The following is a 15,720-nucleotide window of genomic DNA, read 5'->3' as shown; positions in this document are numbered from 1 at the left end:
TGAAATTTGGGTGGAAACATTAACCCATTCATACTCGACGGAGAAGTTTGTTTGGGAAAAATCTTTAAAATGTATCAAAACCCCAATTTGCTAACGGTTTTTTTTCTGCAGGGTACTATACTTCAATCCTAATATTCCCAAAAGTGAGATTCTCATCGGAAATTGAATGTTCTACATCTATGTCCAACATGTCAAAGCTATTAAATTCAATCCTGCTAATTGGAACTTGTACACAGCCAAATTAGGTAAAAAGCCTTGATCACACACATACGCTTTCTCATATGACCCTTTCGCTGACTTAAGAAGCTATTACACTACGGCAAACAAACAAACAAACTCACACTTTTTGACAGTTTGCCTGCTTTGTTTGTTTGCCTAGATTTGTTTGTACAAATGTCAACATTTTGCCTTGTTTGCGAGTTTGTTTGTTTGTTTGCGATAGTGTAATAGCTCCTTTAGTCATTTTCACTGATTTTTTAAGACCTATCCAACTATAATTTCCAAAACATTCTCCTAATTAATGAGTCTCCGCCCAAACTTCAAAAGTGTTGTTGTAAATGGGAAGGGGCAACTTTTGGCTTTTTAACGAAATTAAAAAAAATATCCAACTATTTGTAAATCCTTGTAATTTTGCACGCTGAATCTGAATCTGTCCTCAGAATTGAGCTAAAGTGTTATTATATCAATTTTTGTTTACGGATTGGGTTTTTTCAGGACATGATTTTACATGGCGCTAAAATATGTCCTGAGCTTTTTCAAGATACTTTGCATGAGCTTTGTGCGAAGTTCTTTGTAATGTTGGTCGTGTGTAACATAACCTCCTGATTTTTTTATGAAACATTGTAGAGTTACTGTTTAAAGTGTAACAGTGTTAAACAAAGCTGTAGAGCAGAGAAAATCATAAATTTTATGTTTAAGCATATCGATGCCTCTGTCTGTCTGTGAAATTGAGTCATACAAAAATGATGAAATTTGTATGACCCAATCTCACCCCCAGACCCAATGTCACCCCCTGGTGACGGTAACTAAACAGGCATACCAGCAAGCTTAGAACAAGACAACACAGAGGCATATGGGTCTGCAATAGGGCGACAATAACAAAAAGCTACATTAGGAACTCGGTCAACTCGGATCTTTTTGCACTCTTCGACAAAGTTGTAAATGAGTTTTCCAGAAGAATCTCACACATGTAAAGTTTAGGACAAGACCTGCGCCATCTGCTGCAAAAAATCTGAAACGATATTTTCCCCATACATTTTTGTGAATTTTCTCATACAAACTTCAACGACCTTAACCGATTTGGCTCAAAATTGGCACAAGTCCTTATTTTTGCCTAAAAAATCGAGCCAAGGAGTATCTCTTGAAACATTCCAAAATTTTTAATTTTTCTTGTCACCCTAGTCTGCAAGTGTTTTTTTTTAGAAAAAAGTGTTTTGAAAAAGTGGTGATTTTGACAAATTGTCGCTTGTGTGATATCTTGTGACATGTCTGCTGTAAAAAGATAGAATGTGTCACAAGATAGCACACAAGCGGCGAAATATGACATTTTTTAAAGTTTTCACCCCATAAACTAAATCGAGTGCTTTTGAAATTACTTTTTACGGAATGTTCAACAAATTTAGCATGAGAATGCTTGAATCAGGGTATTTTGCTAAAATAAACAAGCAATATTTTTATTTTCCAAATAAATTTAAACAATGTTCTCTAAATACCCCAGCATTCCCTTTTTTCTCCCTCGTCTTTCTTTTGTGTATGAAATCTGTCTTTTGGGCAAAAAATCAGAGTACGATGCACAACTTTATTAGCATTAGGGGTCCACATTTTATACAAGATCATAAAAGGGTTTAAAACGTATATTTTTGCAATTACGTTTACCTGCATTCTTTAGTAAAGAAATGGTCTACTTGTCATTATTATAAATAACAGTGCTGAAAAGTAAATTATAGCTCACATTGAGTGCTGAAAAGTTGAGCACTTGCACTATATAACAAATTGCCTTTTTTAATTATATAAAAAGTCCAAAGAAAACATCCCAACTACACCCAGTTAACAAGGGTGGTGTTTTATGGCTTTTCAGTGCCCAACAATTGAATGGTAAAAGGTAAAAAGCAATCACCTCCTCCGGACGGGCCGTCACTTTCCAGTTTGCTACTGCGCCTGCTCTGATTGCCAGCAGGCGACGGTGCAGCAGAACAGGTGCTGCAAAAGTGCATCGATAAGGTTAATTTCATTAATAGGCATGATTGAATGGCCGGGATGAGAGGCGGCTGCCGCAAGGAGATAGAGATGAATCTCGGTCGGCTGGCTAATTGACCACATCGAAAGGCGTTACGTAACCAGACAGCCGTCGAACCAACGACTTGAACGGAGTTTGCTTTTATGGAGGGCTCAAGAATAAATTACCCGCGGAACGAAATTGGGATGGTGCAATTGCTTTTCACTTTTTGCTAAGAAGAGAGAAGGCAATAGATTATTGATGAATTTTGAATCAAACTTTTTATTTTCTATCACTGCCATTGCAAAATTTTAAGCCACTTTTCTACAAGTGCCGTTAAAGTTTACAGCACCCAAGTTTCCATTTGGTATTGTTTTGCTCGATTTTGCTCATCACATTTATGTTCATTGGTTCACCTCCAAGGGATTCAATTTCGGCTTACAACTTTTGAAGTTTTTTTAAAACAATTTTTGATTAACGGAATGAGTCCTCTGTGATTGTATCACACAATCAAAAAGGGATTACGATTTCACTTCAAGCCATGAGTGTAATTTATTCAAGCTGTTGATATCGAAAACTGAAGGATATCTAATTTAAATTTGAAAAAGCTCTATAACATGTAAAGATCGAAAGAAGGTAAGAATCAATGCCACAGCGAAACGTGTTCCAACCACACCAATGTGATGTCACTCATCAGATGCAAGATGCAGAGTTTAATTAGATATCATGGTCCATCTCATTCAAATGTTTTGATATGTTCAACGGTGAATAAAACGATAGTAAGATTTAACCATGTTTATTAGATAAGATCAAACAGGTTTTTTTGGCAAAAGTAAAAACACTGTTACCTAGGTGAGCAATCGTCCGAAAATTTGACCTACACCCATGCAATGCACCCACACCGGCCAAGTCGGAGGGAGGACGGTCAAATGTTACTTTCCGAGGGTACTTCTGAGAACTGTAATTAAAACAATTTTCACTGATGGATGCACTCTTTTCGCATGAGAGTAGATTCAGAAGAACAGAATAAAACCTGAAAGAAGAAGATGCACAACAGAAAACCCAAACATTGAATGAGGAAACCTACGTACTGCCAAGAAGCACACATTCACAAAAAGAAAAAAAATAAAATAATGAAAATTACCTTCCCGAGCAGACGGAAATAACTTCTAAGTTCTACTTTTCAGCACTGAAATGGGTGCTGAAAAGTTGAACTTTTCAACACTAGTATTGAAAAGTAACATTTTTCAATATTTTTTGTTTTGAACGATGAATTTAATCAACACATGAATGTTTGACATATAATTCCGCGTTTTTCGAAATTGCAAAAAATGTTGTAAGCAACTCGTTGCAAAACTTGATTTTTTCAGCACTCGTCGTATTTATCCAACTCGGTAAACCTCGTTGGATAAATGTACAACTCGTGCTGAAAAAATCTTCTTTTTGCAACTTGTTGCATAAACTACTATTTTGCAATTCCGTTGTGAAACTACTTACTTTTCCTGTCATTCTTGAACGACGAAATAGACTACTTTTCTGTACCAAAAATAACAGAATCGAATAGCAACACTTTTCAAAATAAATGCTGAAAACTAACACTTTTCAAAAAAAAATTGATTTTAACGATTTATTGACAAAATACATGAAATTTTGACTACAAATTTCACTAAGTGTGTGCTTTTTGGAATTGCAAAAAATGAAGTATGGAACTCATTGCAAAACTTGATTTTTTCAGCACTCTTCGTATTTATCCAACTCGGTGAACCTCGTTGGATAAATGTACGACTCGTGCTGAAAAAATCCTCTTTTTGCAACTTGTTGCATAAACTACTATTTAGTTATTCTTCGAACAAATATTTGTTATTATTTTGTGTAATTTTAACAACTAATCCGACCATCCCAATAACATTTGGTGATATTCTTCCATAATAAGAAATGTTATTCCAACGTTGTTTTGGATTTCAACAAATATCAGACCAATAACAAAATTTGTATTATTATACCCTTATGCAGAAATGGATTTTTCAAGAAGATTCCATAACAATTTCTGTTATTTTAACAGTATTTGTTATTGAAATGGTATGAATTTTGTTATTACCGTCTGCCCGGGTTCCTCCGATTCAATTTTGGAAGACGAAAAATTCAATGCGTTGGTGGTTTGCATACATACTTCTTCATAAAGCCGAAGTGTGAAAAATTCGTTTGATTGTAGATTTATCTCAGATCGAACTGGATTGCAGAACTGAAAAACCTTGCTACGGATTTAATCGGCACAATGCACTCAGTCGATGCTTTGAAACATTTTCTCGTCTTTTCAAAACTTTGGAGGAATTTTTAGACGTTTTAGTTGAAATTTATTCAATAAAATAAAATATAAGGTGATGCTTATCGAATCACTGTATTACCTATGAAAGTAAACGTCTTTCTCTCAATTAATATTACAGATCACCTAGGGTCGAATTAAATACAACACCATAGTAATCATGCTACCCCGATCTCTAGAGAGCACCGAAAGTGAGATGTCTATGAAAACCCAAATGAGTCATATTTTTGGCACGGCTTCAGCCAAGCTTCTGATGTGGATTTCATGAGGCAGGTTCAGTTGGTGTTGAAGGAAATTTAGAAAAGTAATTAGTTTTGGTGAATGAAAACAAACCCCGAAAGCCAGTGACCGAGACGGTCTAGTCAAAATATTCAAATGAGCTTTAATCGTAGATTCAAACGCCGACTCAAAAGAAAATATCAAAAACATTAGTGCAACAGAATTACGTAAAATAATCCCACAAGTAATAGTTTTATGCTGGAGTGAAACTCGAAATACTTTTTATGCCTGAACCAATCATATAGAATTTTGCCTTGCCTACTTGTGACATTTTCGATCCAAACATATGTTTTAAAAGATTGAAGAATCAGTGAAAAAATCAGAATCAATAAATTTTATAGAAAATTGAATAGAAAATCTGAAAAATATTTTGAATGTAGTTGACAGACCTAATTGCACCTGTATAAAACCAGGCCAAAACGAACACAGCGAATGATCGTAAAAAATGAGTTTGACCTGTATCGCACACATGCTCAAGAAAAAAGGTTTAATAGTATCAAACACTCAAACGATCGCATAACAGCACCGCCTATATCTGGTTGCCATATCTTACGTGCTGACGGTTGATCTATTCGTTTTAAGTGCTGTCAAGTTTTGGTTATTAAAATTTACTCGCAAAACGGATGGCTTATATAATTTTCAAGGTGAGAAGTGAACTAATTTTTTGCTGTTTTGAGATAATTTCGATATTTATTTGAAGTAAACACGATGTTTGAGATAGTGTTCAATTTGGCGGCTAATTTTGAGAAAAAAAGTTAAGCATAACTTTACGAAGCCCGAAATTGCATTTTAATTGCAGGTATTTAAAAATTTGCAAAAACTTTGCAGGCTTAATTTTGAACAAAAGTGCAGAAAATTTAACAAAAGATTGAGTGTTGTGAGTGTTCTGACACTGATAAATACTAATTTTTCAAAACATTCTAACTTCAAGAGGATGTATCCACAGAGTAAGACAGAGTCACTACTGCCATTTGATTTTTGGTTCCACTTTGTAGTACATCGCAGGTACATCGCACGCCTGCTACCAGCAAACCTTATGGAGCCAAAAAATAAAATGACATTTCTTCGGACTGCTCGCTCTGTGTTACTCTGTGATGTATCTAAGGAACCAGCAAAAAAATGTGTAAAATCATTTCCGATTGCATTGATTTTATTTTGCATTCAACAATTATATTTAAATTTTTATTGACAATAATTCTGATTAATTCAAAATATCTTTTGGGCCCAGATTTGGCACCATCTCAAACATGAGCGCAAAAGGTGCCTTTTTAGTACCATTAAACATATCAAAAATCAAAAATTAGGGATAAAAAGTCAAAAAACAATTTATTTCGCGTACTATTTTATTTTAATTCTTGTTCATAACCTGCAACTTTACTAAAAAAACAAAATTGATCGGAAAATACCTTCTCAAGGTACAGATTTTTGTATAATCACAAGCCAATTTTATATGACCAGCCCGAAAAAATGTATGTAATGCTGCATAATGGATTATTTAAACCTGCGATAAAGTTTCTGCAGAAAACTCTTTAAAAAATCACTCTGAAAATGAAAAAAAAAGTTTATCTCAAAAGCGCTGTTCCTACAACTCTTTTTATATCTTTGGAAACAAATCAAATTTTCATTGTTATTCTGTAAATTTGTGAATTGATCGAAAACCGTTAAAAAACGGATTTGTTTACATTTGGCGCTTAGGACCTTTTGAAAACTAACCCGAGACATGTTGCAGAAGACAAAAAAAAACATCTTTTGAGCCACGGAAATGAATTAATATTTTTCAAAAAGCTTGACTTTTTTGTAAAGAAATGTGAATTTTTAAAGTATTGCAAGGGAGCTCAAAAAAATCTTCCAAAAAATCATTTTAAAGAAGAAAAATCATATGTTCTTTTGACAGAGAACAAAAATTAAAAGTTTTTCGATTACATACCGAACAATATGACGGAAAATCGCATGAAAAAAGAAAAGTCAGTTGCCCACTTATTGTACACCGGGAGAGCAAGAGACCCGCGCTTTACCCCCACTTGGCTCTGAAACTACATATTAAAAGTTAGCAGGATTTATACCAATAGGAAGTTGGAAGTTTTTGTAAAAAAAAGGTTTATCATACTAACTACGAGTAATCTAACATCACATTTTTCATAAAATAACGAAAATTTTATTTCAAATCAGTTGTGAATTACATATTTCCATCTTTCAAAAAAAGTGTATTTTTTCAAATCTAATATGAAAATTGTCTATTTTTTTAAATTTATCAAAACATACAGATTAAACTTGACCAAATTTTATGGTCTTTTAAAGTCCATTTATGTCAAAACTCGAAATCGCACATGACAAGACGTTACCGTGCGCGGGCCCAATTACATAATTATTTGCATAATTCGCCAAGTTCCAGCCTGCAAATGCAAACACTTTAAAGAGGTAATCAAGTGCGGTCATTTCATGCCTTTCTTGCCTTGCCTGACTGAAGTGTGGCTGCAATTTGTCACTTGCGAGACGACATCGTCCACCACTTGTCACTGGCTGCGCAGGGATGCCATCAGCTCTAGTCTTTCTTCTGGACACACTCCAGTTGGCTGGATCTTTGCCCCTTTTGCGACAGCCATGAAAACGAAAGTTAATTGATACGAGCACAATTGCTTATTGTCTAAGCGCGTTTGGTTCCCGTTTGATGTTTGTGGGCTCGTTACTTGGTAAGAAGGGTAGAGTAGCTATTTTCGTGATTGTTTTAATTTTGGCCCATTTATATAAGCTTGCGCAGGTCAACCAATCGAAAATAGGCGGTTTGCCTTTAAGACTGGTAAAAGTTTGTAACCAGGCGCGTAAGTATGAGCGAACGTCTCGCGTTGTAATCGTGGCGCGTAATTGGCGCAAAAAGTACCAGCATTTCTCAATTACCAGGTCGAAAACCAGCTCGACTCCATTTCGGTGCGGTCCCAAGCAGTGTAATGGGATTGGATCTGCTCGATACGCGGATTTCCCTACCGCGACTGTGACATCTCTGGCCACGAGGCTACCGGACCGGAACGACAGTTTGTTTAGTTTGAGTGAGAAAGAGTTGCAAATTTTTAAGGGGTGATTTCGGACGCGCTCGCGGTTGCATAACAGTGGAGGGTATCCGTGACACAAGGATCGGTTGCAGTCACGGTCAGGGTTCGGAAAATTTATCGATGGACTGAAGATCTTAATTAAATTAGACCGTTTGAGAAATGGATTGAGCTATTGCCTTGTTGGTGGAAAAATAAGTATAAAGTAATTTTCTATCTATGAGTTGACCGTGAAATCGCGCCAAAGATCTGACACTTTTCGCCACATAAATAGTTCAATTCGGTGAATGATTGCCTCCGGTCACGGCATATTTGCATTGCATCACTTCCATAAATGCTTCCAATTCTTCGCCTCTAATTGAATAATGACAATCATTTTGCATTTTGCGCTCGAAATAACGCAATGCGTGCACTTTTTGTGCAGAGCATCGAGATGAAAAAAAAAAACAAAAAAAAATCGAATCTCTTCTCACTCAGAACCATGCTGCGGATCCATTTGTCGACCCAGTGTCAGTCTGCCAGTGATGAGACCCTCTAGCTCTATAGATGAACCGATAATTGCAGCTCGGCTTCAGACATCTTTCGCAACTTTTTGGCGAACCCATCAGAACGGTAGCTGTACGGGCTGAAACTTAATCCAAATATTGATCAGTTTTTGAAAAGAGAATAAGAGTTCAAAATAAAAATATTTCAAAAAGGTAAAGTTTGCAAATTCCTTCAAATTCTTCTTTGCAGCAGAAATTTTCAAATTCAACATTTCAAAAACTTAGTCAGTAGTTGAAAGGGTTGTTAATTTTGAAAGCTGTGGTTCTGTTGTAACTGTCAGGTAAATTTACAGCTGGTCACTTCTTGGAGGTTCTTTTGCAGAAACGATCTCTTCAAAAAGACTTCCGTACGCGTCATGAGAAGCTAATTAAGACAACTGAATCCCGAGCTCTGATTGCTTGGTGCGAAAACAACACACGAAAACTGATATTTTGATATTGAGATATTGATTATCTGTAAACATCATAGCATTCGTGATCACATCAAATTTCAAATTTATAAACCAGACAATCACAAAATTGATGCGTTCTCACGATTCAAAAGATTCATTGGAAATCCCCGTCAAACCGTCAATGGCAATCAAATTGTTCGACCAGAAAGAAACCTGGTGATAATTAATTCATAACCAGCGATTAAAATAACCCCCACAACAAGCTGACCACCTGGAGATAGTGATAATTGCTGCGGTGGGTAACAATGTCCAAGTTTTTGTTGAAAAAAGGACAGACGAGTACAATTCAAGCAATGTCAAGGTCATGGGAGGGAACCGATTAAATCACAATGCTGCTTGAAAACTGGTGAGATATCGTGGGATTGTGAATGGCCGGTTCCGGTTTGTATTGGGAGTTGATTTTGCTGTTCAGAACAGTTCTAGAGTTTTTTCAAAGGTCCTATAAGCTATTGTGTTTTATATATTTATAGGACCTATTCAAAAAAAAAACTCTAAAGTTGGACCTTTTGAATTGAACAGAAAAAGCTATCTCACAAATAATCAACATTCCGCTTTATCATAAATCAGTGTAGGATGCTGGAAATAGATTATACCAATTTTGGAGACGAACAATCGGAAAAATACGAATTTTACAGTATATAAGACAATTGCAATTTTTATTTAAAATAACCCGCCACCCATGAGTACACAAAAATTAATAAATATTTACCAAAAATAAAAATACAGAAAAACCATGCAAAATCGATTGTGAATTAATCAGAATATATCTTATAACGTTACACAAATATAGATTTTTGGGACCCAGACCGGTACAAAACGTAATCTGATCGTTGATCATGAATTACAGCTTTTTTAAAGGGAATTTGACTGTTCCAAAGTAACAAACCGCAATGAAAGTTAGCAGGCAACTCTCCATTGTTGATGTATTTAAAAATGTTGGTTTAATAGCGGAGAATTGGTCAAACGGCTTAGAGTGATTAAAATGGGTATATTTCTCCTAGCATAATTGTAATGATGCATAAATATTTTGTGATACCTTTACTTTTAAAATTTAGAGAATTAGGCTTGAAATTTTAGGTTTAGTAATTGCTCCCCCTCTCGACCTGGACTAGAGCCGATGAACAAAAACTTTAAATATAATTTGTGGGGGAGTGTGGGGTAATTTGAACACCCTAATGAAATTGCTCTGCCATAGGCTACATAGACACTTTAAAGCAGTGTTTCTCAACCAGTGAGGAATTCCCCCTGGGGGGGAATTTGGTCATATTTGGGGGGAATGACGTTGCAATCAAAATTCTCTGTTTTAAACGTTTTTGCTAAAAAACTTTAATCTTTTTAAAAAAGATCTTTTAACTTCTCGTGAAATAGATTCATTTATTTTTTTTCCTTCGTTTTCTTCTTTGAAGATGTCTACGATATATTTGGCGCAAAATAAAAATTTAAAAATGTTTATTGAAGAAATAGATTTCCCTGGATTCCCTTATAAATAAAAACATGAACAGGTCATCAATATTTTGCTCTAGTTTTCAAAAATTAGCCTAATTAAATGTTTGCGATACAGAATTCATAACAAACTTATAAACATGAGCAAGGCTTTAGTTTTTTTTATATATTTTCCTCGAGTTCTCGGATTTTTTTTTTCGATTATGAGATGCTCTTTTTTTGTAGGAGGTCTTTCTGCAAGACTTTTTTATATATTAAATCAGGTTATGCATTACATTAAACATAATCAAATTATGAAAAATGGTTAAAACAAATCCTTAGGAATTTGTTCTTTTATTGCAAGAGTTTTCTATTTTGTACTGAAAAATTCAATCATTGTACATTAATTATCTTGACTTTTGTGAATTGATACTAAATAAAAAAAATTGAAGGGGGGAATTAAGGTCTTGACAATATTATAAGAAAGGAATTGATCAAAAAAGGTTGAGAACCACTGCTTTAAAAGAATGTTGATGGCATCTCTCGAAGGTACACGCCGCGCGGCATTTCAGAATGTGCCGCAGACACTGTTGCCAGCGATTTTCTGCACATTTGGTGCAATAAAAAACATTCCCGGCAACAATGCCATGCAATTCGAAGAAGAAGATCAAGAAAAACAAAACGCACAGTATGGGATTTGACAGCGCGCATTTGCCGAAAGTGCGGCGCGTCGTTTCGAGGCTGGTATGCCGCGTGTCTTTTTCGGGAATACTCGCAATATTAGAGATTATATTCGATGATAAATGACATTCATTCCAATAAATTCCGATAAAAAGCAACAATAATATGTTTTTGAAATGAGGTGTCTAAACTACCCTCGCTGTCCATGTTACCCCATACTCCTCTACCAGCCTCATTGATAAAAAAAACAAAACCTTTTAGTTTAGTGCAAACATTTGTCAAGGTGGTTGCAAAAAAAACAAACGACTACATTATTTTTCAAATTCAAGCTAGAACGAGCAAAACAAATAAAGCAATTGAAATTTCAAGCCATGGTTTCAACATGTTAAAGCATAAAAGGTTGCAAAAACATTCCATTGATCCTTTCATTGTACTGAAATTTCCATCATTACTTTTGTTTCTCCGTTCCAAAACAGTATCGAAAAGTATCACTGTTATGTATCAAATGCCGAAAAGTATTTTTTCAGAACTGTTTGCGAGGAAAAAAGGCCGTTTGGTCATTTGAGAACGTCATTTTGGCCTCCAGCTTGGATTTAAAATTTTAAATCAAAAATAAGACAATACGATGTGATTCGATTATCCGAAATTAAGTTTTATCAAATCCTTCGGATAATCGATTGGATTGTAATTACAATTCCTGAGTTAAAACGTTTCACAACGTAATGTTGCTACGCCGGGACTTTTCCATCACTGCAGCATCGCAACACTCACGCAGACTTCATGCGTACACGAAGCACGTGGTGCTCGACGCGCGCACGAAAGGGACGACAATATAACCACGCGCTGGGGGACGGGCTGTGAATTACGTAACGGACTTTATTTGGCGGTTGGTTTTTATGATTCTAATTAAAAATCATGAAATCTTGATTTTTATATTTTTTAAATTTTAATTTTGTAGTGTAATTTTTGAATGATTCACCCTTGTTTACAACTTTACATCGCCTGTGTTAGTGCCCATTCATGAAGCGATAAACGTATTTGTAAACTATGAACATTCGAGCAGCTGTTTGACACATCCAGCTATCTAACTCTGCCGTTTCATCTGTTGTGAAATTCATTCAAAAGAGTAGTGTTATGAATACGCCGCGTTTCGCCGACACGTCCCGTTAAGTTTAAATTGCAATTACTAAGAACCTGCAACAACCTCACTAGCAAACAATGTCTCGTGCTCAGGACGCGATTGCCTTGCTGCGTGCGGTGAAAATCGTGGCCGAGGCAGTGGCCAAAACTCAGGGCGACCATGCCCGGCATCTGCTGGCCAACTCGAGCATCCGTGAACTGCTCGAAAAACAGCTGCGCCAGGGCGAGGACACGGTCAAGGCACTGCTGGCGAACCCCAACAAGGAGCTGGAAAAGGCCGGCGGGCTGTTGAAGGAAACGCTGGAGCGGACGGCTGTGGTGGCCGAGGGGTTGAAACAGCTGTCGGCGATATCCCTGCCGAAGGTGGGGTCACCGGGGCCGGCGTTTGAGTTTGGGAAGGCGGTGTTTCCCGCGCAACAAGATGGAGCGATTCCAAAGGAGAAAGCTTCTGATATTGGTGCTGTTAATTAAATTCGTTACCTTTGACATAAACTTACTGTTGATTTCTCGTTTTAGGAAGCTTGGACATATCACAAATTACGCTCAAAGAATTGGAATCAATTCTATCTGAGCACAACAAAAATCGTCAGATCAAACTGTCCTACGATAACGGTAGGACTCCAGAACCGACGGTCAAGAAGACTGACCCGGAGCCTCCTGTGCAAACGGTTAAACCGAAGCCCGTTGAGTACAAGGTTCCACCGCCGACAACGAAGGATGAAAAAGTGATAGCAGACATGATGAAGGTAGTCTCCTCGTACGGACCATCTAGCTCACCAGAACCAACAGCCACACTTACACCAATCGATCTACCTCAGCTAAGTTCAGTGGCCAAACAGCGCAAGGTACCGTCCTCCCGAGTCGCCCGTCTGGCCTCGTTTGGAAATCTGTTTGCCGGTCTAGGACTCGGCACAATCAACGAGCTCGCCAAAGGTGCCCTCGGCCTCGGGGGAACGCTCGACCCCAAGCAGGCCCTCTTCAGCCCTGCGAACGCCGAACGAATCGTGGACACGCTGTGCAAAGTTCGCGGAGCGGCCCTCAAACTCGGCCAGATCCTCAGCATTCAAGACTCGAACGTCGTCTCACCTCAGCTGATAAAAGCGTTCGAGAGAGTTCGCCAAGCAGCCGACTACATGCCAGATTGGCAGGTCGAGAAACAGCTCGTGCAGGAGCTCGGGCCGGATTGGCGCAAGAAGCTTGCCACCTTCGACAAGACTCCCTTCGCGGCGGCCTCCATCGGCCAGGTGCACCGCGGAGTGCTGCACGATGGGACCGAGGTCGCCATTAAGATTCAATACCCGGGCGTTGCGAAAAGCATCAGCAGTGACATCGACAATCTGGTGTCGATGCTCAAGGTGTGGGACGTGTTCCCCGCGGGCGTGTTTATCGACAACGTGGTGGCGGTGGCCAAGCGAGAGCTCAACTGGGAGGTTGATTACACCCGGGAGGCGGAGTACACGGAACGTTTTGCCGAGATGATTCAGCACATGCCCGAGTTTAGGGTGCCCAAGGTGATCCGCGAGCTGACGTCGCAGTACGTCCTGACGACGGAACTGGTGCCGGGGGTGCCGATGGATAAGTGCTTCAATTTGAGGTGAGTTTTTTGCGTCGTATTTTATAGTCATTCAACACATCAAATCCCCACCTCCTAGCCAGGACCACCGCGACCACATTGCCCGCTCGGTTATGAAGCTGGTGCTGAACGAGCTGTTCACGTTCCGCTGCATGCAAACCGACCCCAACTGGTCCAACTTTCTGTACGACGCCAGCACGCGGAAGATCATGCTGATCGATTTCGGCGCGACGCGCTTCTACCAGAAGCCGTTCATGGACGACTACATGAGGGTACGAGGAATCTTATTTTTTTGTTTATTTTATGATTCAATTTGATTAAAATATTTTGTAGGTCATTGAAGCCGCCACCAGAAACGACCGCCAGCGCATTTTGGAGCTGTCGCGCAAGATGGGCTTCCTGACCGGGTACGAAACCACGGCCATGGAGAATGCCCACGTGGACGCGGTGCTAATTCTGGGCGAAGTGTTCAGCGTGGAGGGTGAGTTTGAGTTTGGCAAGCAAAGCACCACCAAGAAGATTGCCGCGTTGGTTCCGGTTATGATCGCCCATCGGTTGTGTCCTCCACCGGAGGAAATCTACTCGCTGCACCGTAAGCTGTCCGGAGTGTTCTTGCTGTGCGCCAGGTTAAACGCCAAGATTGACTGCCGGCCCCTGTTCAAAGAGGTTGCGAGCAACTATAAATTCGACTAAATAGTATTTATTAGAGAGAAATAAAAGTGTTGCAGTTTTGCAAGATCAGCTTAAGATTTATTTCGCGCTTATTCCTTCGATCGTAACCCTCTCTTCTGCAGTGCCTGTTTGACGCAGATCATAATATCGATCGCCAACTGGCAGCGATCCTCGTTCTCAACCCCAATGCATTCGTCTGCGGCTTCCTCGACGATGCGCTGTCTCAGCTGGTCCGTTCCAACGACCACCCGCATAAGTGCCAGATAGCCTTCCTTCAGGAATCGCCTCCCGTCCGAAACGCCATGCTGCTGCTGAACACACGACTGCAGACACTTCTGAACCCTCGTTACGGGCTCAACCGCCGTTATCAGACCCTCAACGTCCCCATCGGAGGCACCTTCCCGTTGCTTGCAACTTTGCGCCAAGTTTCGTCGTATTTCAAGCACCTCATCGTCTGTCTGGAATTGATGCAACTGTTGTACACTCCCTAGCCTCACAGTTCAACGTGGTTACCTGCGCAAAAGCGTGAGCAGCTAGGAAAAATACCAGAGCGACCGCTAATTGCCAACGATTCATCTTATCTTTTTTCGCACCGTCTGACACGCAAAACAATACACTGCCGAATGGTTGCCCTCGCGGTTTCTCGTTGGGTATTTATAAACTTTTGTTCGAACGTACCCCAACTACTCGCATTCTTTTGAGGCACATAAAGTGGTTCTAAGAGTTCAATCATTTATATGCAAAGCTTTCCCGCTTCAGTGACATCTTGGTCAAATTATTGTAATTATGTATCTTTATTATACAACAATCAGGGCCACTTTTCATCTCAAGAACATTAACATCCATACCAGGGGTGCCAAAAAGACGCTCAGTTTAAGCGTTCGAGACTTGAATGGTGATCCGAATCCTCCTTCCACTTTGGGATTCGAACTGACGAGCTTTGGATTGCGAGTCCAACTGCTGACCTGCGACTGTATCGACGGACCGATATGGGACGACTTCATACTAGATTTTTGAAATGCCCGACAGATTAAAGATTAACCTATTACACCATCAAATTTTGACAGATTCTGCCAGGCAGATTGGCACTGAACTAATGAGCTTACCTCTTAACAAAGCCGTGGACGACTCATTTGACCCTCGTCACCCTTTAGTCAATATATGAAAATTAAGATTTTTTTTCTCCAAAAAATCTCAGAATCATGGCCGACGAGCCGGTGAGTCAACGAATAATCTCTGCGGTAAAATTCACGCACAAGGCCTGGCCACGTTAACGTTCGTGATGCTTCCATGCATTCTAGTGGAATGGCACACTATAAATGTAAATGAATTAAAGGAATAAGACTAAACGTATTCTAACCTAAGGCATTCTCC

General features: G+C 39.0%; 2 protein-coding genes across 2 annotated transcripts; one reads left to right on the top strand and one right to left on the bottom strand.

Annotated features, from left to right (window-relative positions):
- The first annotated feature begins 11,995 nt into the window (after window positions 1-11,995).
- Window positions 11,996-14,421, top strand: LOC119769965 (atypical kinase COQ8B, mitochondrial). The gene is made up of 4 exons (XM_038263893.1): window positions 11,996-12,558; window positions 12,618-13,695; window positions 13,754-13,946; window positions 14,008-14,421. Exons 1-4 carry the CDS (start codon window positions 12,180-12,182, stop codon window positions 14,365-14,367), a joined length of 2,010 nt encoding a protein of 669 aa, XP_038119821.1. The 5' UTR covers window positions 11,996-12,179; the 3' UTR covers window positions 14,368-14,421.
- Window positions 14,403-15,282, bottom strand: LOC119769966 (general odorant-binding protein 19d-like). Its single transcript, XM_038263894.1, has 2 exons — window positions 14,860-15,282; window positions 14,403-14,804 (listed from the first exon to the last, which is right to left on the bottom strand). Exons 1-2 carry the CDS (start codon window positions 14,920-14,922, stop codon window positions 14,436-14,438), a joined length of 432 nt encoding a protein of 143 aa, XP_038119822.1. The 5' UTR covers window positions 14,923-15,282; the 3' UTR covers window positions 14,403-14,435.
- Window positions 15,283-15,720: the final 438 nt, after the last annotated feature.

Source organism: Culex quinquefasciatus, chromosome 3 (genome assembly GCF_015732765.1).
Source record: "Culex quinquefasciatus strain JHB chromosome 3, VPISU_Cqui_1.0_pri_paternal, whole genome shotgun sequence".
Lineage (NCBI taxonomy): Eukaryota > Metazoa > Arthropoda > Insecta > Diptera > Culicidae > Culex > Culex quinquefasciatus.
Note: the sequence above shows the minus strand (reverse complement) of the source record. Positions and strands in the feature narration are given on the sequence as shown.